Source organism: Sus scrofa, chromosome 5, assembly GCF_000003025.6.
Source record: "Sus scrofa isolate TJ Tabasco breed Duroc chromosome 5, Sscrofa11.1, whole genome shotgun sequence".
NCBI lineage: Eukaryota > Metazoa > Chordata > Mammalia > Artiodactyla > Suidae > Sus > Sus scrofa.
In genome coordinates, this window is record NC_010447.5 from 51,985,084 (window position 1) to 51,994,144 (window position 9,061).

The 9,061-nt window shown below is 35.7% G+C and overlaps 1 protein-coding gene across 2 annotated transcripts in view; it reads left to right on the top strand.

Moving 5' to 3' along the window:
* The window catches only part of RECQL (RecQ like helicase), a 42,160-nt gene that overhangs the window by 31,624 nt on the left and 1,475 nt on the right, over positions 1-9,061 (top strand). For both annotated transcript variants that reach the window (NM_001253707.1, XM_021091092.1), the window contains 4 exon segments: positions 135-273; positions 7,103-7,194; positions 8,229-8,448; positions 8,762-8,891. In NM_001253707.1, coding sequence (NP_001240636.1) covers positions 135-273; positions 7,103-7,194; positions 8,229-8,448; positions 8,762-8,891 — 581 coding nt within the window.

Consider the following 9,061-nt stretch of genomic DNA (forward strand, 5'->3'; position numbering starts at 1 on the left):
TAATTTTCATATCTCCATCTGAAATTTCTAAATATTTAGACTATTAAGTATCCCCAGTGAAGTTTACATATGTTATTTTTGCGTGTTTGAATTTTTAAAGTAATCATGCAATCTCAAGATTTCTCCCACTCCAGGTCGAGATGACACGAAAGCAGACTGTATTTTGTATTATGGCTTTGGAGATATATTCAGGATAAGTTCAATGGTAGTAATGGAAAATGTGGGACAGCAGAAGCTTTATGAGATGGTATCATATTGCCAAAACATAAGCAAGTAAGCCACACACCTTTTTATCACTTTTGTCAGTTAAAGACAAGAACAGTATAAAAGCATACAATGTTATTTTTAGTCCTTACTAAAGTGAGTAAATGCATTGGTGAAACATCAAGTGAAAACCAGTAAAAGCAGATAATCTGAAAGGTGAGAGCCAGTACATGAACCTGCAGGATGCTTGACTCCAAGAAAAGATATTCTTAGATATAGAGAACAAACTAATGGGGAGAGTGAGGGGAGGAGCAAAATAAGAGTGTGGGTGTGGGAGGTACAAACTATTGGGTGTTAAATAGGTTCAAGGGTTGTGCAACATGGGAAATATAGCCAGTATTTTGTAATAACTGTAAATGAAAGTAACTTTTTTTTTTTTTTTTTTAATATCCACACTCATGGCATCTGGAAGTTCCTGGGCCAGGGACTGAATCCTAGCCCGAGCTGCAGCCTATGCTGCAACTGCAGCAATGCTGGATTTAACCCACTTTAACCCACTGTGCTGGGCTGGGGATCAAACCCATGCCTCGGCAGCAATGGAGCCACTGCAGTTAGATTCTTAACCCACTGTGTCACAGTGGGAACTCTGGGTAACCTTTATTTTATTTTATTTTGTGTTTTACCGCCACACCTGTAGCATATGTAAGTTCCCAGGCTAGGGGTCGAATTGGAGCTGCAACTGACAGCCTACGTCACAGCCACAGCAACGTTAGATCTGAGCCTCGTCTGTGACCTACACCACAGCTCACGGCAATGTCGGATCCTTTGACCCACTAAGCGAGGCCAGTGATCGAACCCACATTCTCATGGATACTAGTTGGGCTCACTTTTGGTGCACCACAATGGGAACTCCCTGAAAAGTAACCTTTAAAAACTGTATTAAAAAATTAAAAAAAAAATAGTATCTTAAATCTAAAAAAAAAAAAGAAAAAAAAACCAGGAAAAGAAAAAAGAGAGGATATTCTCTGTTTGAGATAATTCTCCAAAATTATTTTTTATTGAAGGTCTTGATACAGATTAACAGTGAGTTCTCTGGCACTGGCATTTCAGCAATATGCTTTAATGATTTTGAAAAGGTGTATAAGATAGCCATTTTGATAATTGAGCTCAGTAACACATACCATTATGCCAGCTGATGGGTTGATGAAATAACTGAGAGTAGGGTCAAGTTTCTCCTTAAATAAATTTTAGGAGTTCCTGTCGTGGCGCAGTGGTTAACGAATCCGACTAGGAACCATGAGGTTGCGGGTTCGGTCCCTGCCCTTGCTCAGTGGGTTAATGATCCGGCTTTGCCGTGAGCTGTGGTGTAGGTTGCAGACGCGGCTTGGACCCCGCGTTGCTGTGGCTCTGGTGTAGGCCGATGGCTACAGCTCTGATTCGACCCCTAGCCTGGGAACCTCCATATGCCGTGGGAGTGGCCCAAGAAATAGCAAATAAAAAAGACAAAAAAAAAAAAAAAAAAAAAAAAAAGAAAGAAATTTTAACCTATTTAGCATTGCTTTAGTTAGAAAATATAGATAGCTTCCTGATGCCTTTTCAGTCTCATCTTTTTTTTTATTTTTAAAAATTGAGATATACTTTACAATATTATATTAGTTTCAGGTGTACAACATAGTAATTCAGAATTTTTATAGATTATACTCAGATTATAAAATATTGGCTATATGCCTTGTGATGTACAATATATTCTTTTTTTTACTGAAGTATAGTTGATTTACAATGTTGTGTTAATTTCAGCTGTATCTATATAAATACATGTTCTTTTTTGTATTCTTTTCCATTTTGGTTTTTATCACAGAATATTGACTGTAATTCCCTGCGCCATACAGTAGGACCTTGTTGTTTTATCTACATACAATAGTTTGCATCTGCTTACCCCAAACTGTACAATATATTCTTGTATCCAATACCCCATCTTGCTGCTAACCCTTTCCTTCTCCCCACTTGTAATCACTACTTTGTTTTCTATATCTACTTTATGTTTTACATTTATATATTTTTGTTATATACACTAGTTCACTTTATTTTTTTAGATTCCACATGTAAGTAATAATAAACAGTATTTGTCTTTCTCTCTCTGTCTTACTTCACTAAGCATAATGTTCTCCAGGTTCATCTGTGTTGTTGCAAATGACAGAAATTCTTTCTCATGGCTGGATAGTATTCCATTTTATATATATATGTTCTTTATCCATCCATTCATTGATGGACACTTAGGTTGTTTCCATACCTTGGCAATTGTGAATAATGCTGTGAACATGGGAGTGTAGATATCTTTGGGTATTTTTGTCATTTTAGCAATATTAATTATTCCAATCCAATAGCACAATGTATCTTTTCATTTGTTTGTGTCATCTTCAGTTTCTTTCATCATTGTGTAATAGCTTTCCAGTGTAAGTCTTTTACCTTCTTAAGGGGATTTGTCCCTAGGTATTTTATTCTTTTTGATGTAATTGTAAATGAGATTGTTTCCTTAATTTTGCTTCTGATGGTTCATTGTTAGTGTATAGAAATGCAACAGGTTTTTGTATATTAATTTTGCATTCTGGAACTTTACTGAATTTATTAATAAGCCCTAGTAGTTTTTTAGTGGCATCTTTAGGATTTTCTATGTATAGCATGATGTCATCTGCAAACAGTGACAGTTTTACTTATTCCTTTCCAATTTGGACTTCTTTTATTTCTTTTGTCTGATTGGTATGACTAGGACTTCCAATACTGTGTTGAATAAAAGTGGCAAGAATGTGCATGCTTGTCTTGTTCCTGATCTGAGAGGAAATGATTTCAGCATTTCACTATTGAGTATGATGTTAGCTGTAGGCTTATATGTGGCTTTTAGTATGTTGAGGTTTGTTCTCTTTGTACTCACTTTGTGGAGATTTTTTTTTATCATAAATGGATGTTGAATCTTGTCAAAAGCTTTTTCCTCGATATTGAGAGGATCATATGGTTTTTATCTTAGAGTTTGTTAATGTGCTGTATCACATTGATTTCCAGATATTGAACCATCCTTGCATTACTGAGATAAATCCTACTTGATCATGATGCATGATCCTTTTAATATATTGTTCAATTCAGCTTGCTAAGTTTTTTTGAGGATTTTAGCGTCTGTGTCCATCAGTGATATTGGCTGGTAATTTTTTGTGTGTGTGATATTTTTGTCTGGTTTCGGAATGGTGATTTTGGCTTCAGAATGAATTTGCAAGTGTTCCCTTGTAATTTTTTTTTGAACTGCTTGAAAGAGGTAGCTGTCAACTTTTCTCTAAATGTTTGGAAGTATTCACCTGTGAAGCCACATAGTCCTGGACTTTTGTTTCTTGGGAATTTTAAAATTATTAATTCAGTTTTATTATTGGCAATTGGTCTGTTCATATTGTCCATTCCTCTTTGTTCAGTCTTGGGAGGGTGAACATTTCTAGGAATTTGTCCGTTTCTTCTAGGTTGTCCATTTTTTTGGCAAATAGTTGTAGTAATCTCTTTGACTTTTTTATTTCTGTGGTATTGGTTGTAACTTCTTTTTCTTTTTTGATTTTACTGATTTGGGCCCTCTCTTTTTCTTGATGACTCAGGCTAAAGGTGTATCAATTTTATCTTTTTAGAAAACCAATTCTTAATTTCATTGATTTCGTCCATTGTTTAAAATTCTCTACTTCATTATTTTTGCTCTGATCTTTAGGATTTCTTTTCTTCTATTAACTTTTGGGTTTTGTTCTTCTTTTTCTAGTTCCTTTAGGTGTAAGTTTAGGTTGTTTGAGATTTTTCTTGTTACTTGAGAGGCTTGTATCACTTTAAGTCTCCCTTTTAGAATGCTTTTGCTGCATCCTATATATTATCAATCATTGTGTTTTCATTTTCACTTGTCTCCAGGTATTTTTGCATTTCTTCTTTAATTTCTTCAGTGTTTCATTGGTTGTTTAATAGCATCTTGTTTAGCCTCTGCATGTTTGTTTTTTTGCAGTTTTTTTTTTTTTTTTTTTTCTTGTGGTTGATTTTTAGTCTCATAGTGCTATGGCTGGAAGAGATGCTTGGTATTATCTCAGTTTTCTTAAATTTACCATGGCTTGTTTTATGGGCTAGCATGTGATCTATTCTGGAGAATACTCCATGTGCACTTGAAAAGAATCTATATTTTGCTGCTTTTGCATGGAGTGTTCTATATATATATCTTTTGTGTCCATCTGGTCTAATATGTCATTTAAGGCCAGAGTTTCCTTATTGATATTCTGTCTGGATCATCTGTCCATTGATGTAAGTGGGGTGTTACAGTTCCCTTTTATCATCGTGTTCCAGTCAATTTCTTCCTCTATGTCTGTTGCTACTTGCTTTATGTATTTAGGTGGTCTTATGTTGGGTGTATATATATTAACAATTGTTATATCTTCTTGGATTGATCCCTTGATCATTATGTAATGTTCTTTGTCTCTTATAACAGTCTTTGCTTTAAAGTCTGTTTTGTCTGATACAACTGTTGCTACCTGGGCTTTCTTTTGATTTCCATTTGCATCTAATACCTTTCCCCATCCCCTCACATTTAGTCTTTCGTGTGCCCAGGTCTGAAGTGCGTCTCTTGTAGGCAGAAGATATATGGGTCTTGATTTTGTGTCCATTCAGCCACTCTCTATATTTTGGAGTATTTAGTCTATTTACAATAATGTAATTATTGATAGGTGTATATCGTTAATTGTTTTGGGGTGAGTTTGTAGGTCTTTTTTGTTCCATTTTTCTTCTTTTATGATTTGATGACTGTCTTTAGTGTTACATTTGGATTCCTTTGTGTGTGTGTGTATCTATTATAGATTTTTGGTTTGTGGTTACCATGAGGTTTATATAAAGCAATCTCTCTATGTACATGATTAAGTTGCTGATCTTTTTACTTCAGATGCATTTTAACAACCCTGCATTTGTTCCTTCCTCCCCTCACAATTACTATTTTCAGTCTCAGTCTTTTTTTTTTTTTTTTTTGTCTTTTTGCCTTTCCTTGAGCCGCTCCTGCAGCATATGGAGGTTCCCAGGCTAGGGGTCCAATTGGAGCTGTAGCTGCTGGCCTACACCAGAGCTACAACAACATGGGATCTGAGCCACGTCTGCAACCTACACCACTGCTCACACAACGCCAGATCCTCAACCCACTGAGCAAGGCCAGGGATCGAACCTGCAACCTCATGGTTCCTAGTCGGATTCGTTAACCACTGCGCCACAATGGGAACTCCATTCTCAGTCATCTTTGTAGTCTCATTATCTATCACAAAAAAGGACTCAAAATTTTTGAAATAAGCAGTAACTAGACAGGGACAGAAAATGGTATCCTTTTTTTATGGTTGCTAAAATAATCCAGTTAAAAAAAAAATGAGAAAATGAAAATTTCCTTAGATAGCCAGTAAACCCCCCATGAAGCATATTTTGGGATTTAGACTCAAAAGTGATACTGTGAAAGACAAGAAACTGCTTTGCTATCAGGAAGTTTCTCTTAATACAGTCTTATGTTGGAGATATTGCTGTTTCGGTTCCACACTACTGCAATAAAGTGAATATTGCAATAAAGCAAGTCATATGAGTCTTTTGGTTTCACAGTGCATATATATAAGTTATTTTTATATTGTACTGTAATATGTTAACTGTGCAATGGGATTATGTCTGAAAAAAAAGATACATACTTTAAAGATTATTCTTTAAAGTTCCTACTGTGGCACAACAGTTTTGGCGACATCTTTGGAGGCCTGGGATTGAAGTTTGATTGATCCGTGACCCAGCACAGTGGGTTAAGGAACCAGCATCACCATAGCTGTGGTGTAAGACATAACTGTGGCTCAACTCTGCTTCCTGGCCTGGGAACTCCATATGCCACAGGGTGGCCAAAAAAGAGAAAGGAAAAAAAAAAGTTATTGCTAAAAAATGCCGTCATTATCTGACCCTTCACCAAATTGTAGTAATAACATCAAAGACCACTAATCACAGCTCACTGTAACAATATAATAATAATGAAAAAGTTTGAAATTTTCCAAAAAGTACCAAATTGTGATACAGAGACATGAAGTGAGCAACTGCTGTTAGAAAAATGGTACCAAGAGACTTGATCAATGCAAGATTGCCACAAACCTTCAATGTTGTTTAAAAAAAAAAAAAAAAGCATTATCTGAAGAGCACAAAAAAGTGAACAAAGTACAGCAAAAGAAGGTAGGCCTGTAGTTGTGACATACTGAACCTCAAAATAAATCTCAGAGACTTTTAAAAAGCAAAGTTTTAACAACATGTGGGGAAAAAAATTGTATATAGTGGGCAAAATAATGGTCACCCAAAGATGTCCACTTCCAAATCCCTGGAACTTGGAGTGTGCTACCTTATGTGGCAAAAGGAAATTAAGGTTACAAATCCAATTAAGGTTGCAATCAGATGATCTTAAAATAGGAAGATAGTCCCGGATTATTTGAGTGGATCCACTAAAACCACAAGAGTCCTTAATTGTGGAAGGAGGCATAAGTTGTCTGAGTGATATGAAGACTTAACTCATTCTTGTTGGCTTTGATGATGGAGGAAAAGGGGCCATGAGCCAAGGAATGCAGGCAGCCTCTAGAATCTGGGAAGGGCAAGGAAACAGATTCTTTCCCAGAGGCTCCAGGAGAAATCCAGCCCTGCTGACACCTTGATTTTAACCCAGTGAGACCTATGTCAGCCTTCTAACCTATAAACATGAAAGGTAATAAATTTCTTTTAAGCCACCAAATTTGTAGTAGTTATGGCAGAAATAGGAACTAATATAGTATATAACCTTGTATTTTTAAATAGGGATTCTTAAAACTGGTAGATCATTTGATAATTTGTATGTCTAATGCACTTGCAGATGTCGCCGTGTATTGATAGCTCAACATTTTGATGAAGTATGGAGCCCAGAAGAATGTAACAAAATGTGTGATAATTGCTGTAAAGATACTTGTGAGTTTGTTTTTTAAATCTTTATAAGCTGATATTTATAGGTAGGACTACATGAGGGCAGTACTAGATGCCCGAAATGGATTCAAAGAATAAGCAAGATGTGAATAGAATTTCCCAGATTCACAAGTAACAACACAAAGTTTTGAAACAAGGCAAATAAAATTAAAAGCCATATGCATATGCATTTATTTTATGTTGCTACACTGAGGACATGTTAAGTTTTTAAGAAATGAAGAAAAAAGTTTAAAGTCCCTCTGAATAGAAATGCTATTTACGTGAGAATGCTAAAGTCTCATGATAATCTCTAATACTTTATAGTTGCTGATTGTAAAGAGAAACTTAGTGCTATAAACAGAGATCAGAGTGAATCGCTTTTGATCCAGATAATGGCTAATTACTCATAAGACACCAATTTAGTAATGTGTTGGTGCTATATTTCACTCTTTAAAACCCTGTATGTTGTATTTGATGACTTGGACTAACCCATTCCTCACAGAGTTCTGATGTTCTTGTAGGTGAAGGTCACAAGTTTTAACTTTGCAGCTAGAGAAAATTATTTGCATCTATTAGACTATGCTCTACAGACCAAATAAATAAGAGTGATAAATACATCAGAGTGCTTCGATCAGTAATGGGAATATCTGTTGAGGACATTCTTATGAAATTAAGAGTTTCCTGGAAGCCATACTAGTTTTCAGACCATTGTTACACACGTTAGGTAAATATGAAGAGCAGATTGACTCCTATAAACATCTAAGTATTTGTCATAATCATGTTTAGCTAACAATCTTTGGTTCCTAGAGCATACTCAAAGGCTTTCTGATAACCAGATTCTTTGCTTCATATCACCTAAGTCCCACAGTATCTTACAGACTTAAATCTAATGACAGACCTGAGCAAGTCTTAGTTCAAAACATAGCCAGTGTTTAGGGTGGCTCAGTTGGTTGATGACTCATTTTTGACCAATCTAAGGAGAGTATCCCTGCGCTAAATTTTAAATCCCAATTCACCTGTATTCATGTCTCTTTCAACAGCATTTGAGAGAAAGAACATAACAGCATACTGTAGAGATCTAGTCAAGATCTTGAAGCAGGCAGAGGAACTGAATGAAAAGCTCACTCCACTGAAACTGATCGATTCTTGGTTGGGAAAGGGAGCAGCCAAACTCAGGGTAGCAGGCATTGCTCCTCCCACACTTCCTCGTGAAGACCTGGAGAAAATTATTGCCCACTTTCTCATACAGCAGTATCTCAAGTATGTACAAACCCATTTCCTGTCCTTTCATGTTGTCTTTATGATTCTCATTTTTATAACTGCAACAGAACAAAGGTTCTGCATCTGTTTCATGAGAATTTTTAAACGCTACAAAATTTACCTCGTAGACAAATCCAAAATTTGATTACTGTGTCAAAAAAGTACACAACTAAATATTTTAAGTTGCATTTTTATACTAAAAGTTTTATTTCATGTCAGTGTTACTTAAAATGATTGCATTTATTTTAAAATAAATTTCAGTTTGTTATTTGCAACTTCTCAAAACCTGATTGTTGGCCTTTATCTTCCACAGAGAAGACTACAGTTTTACGGCTTATGCTACCATCTCCTACTTGAAAATAGGACCTAAAGCTAATCTTTTGAACAATGAGGCACATGTTATTACTATGCAAGTAAAGAGGCCCACACAGAGCTGTTTCAGGGTAACTACTTTTAGTTTTTATATATTTAAAAAATACATTAAACTCTCGGGCATGCTTTTCTTTGACTCATACTCTTCTGGGTCCAGTGGGATGTAAGAGATTTGAGTTTTCTTCCTGGAAGCTGGGTATGGAAGACAGAAAACCTACCTTTATGTTCTGCAGAGAAGTTA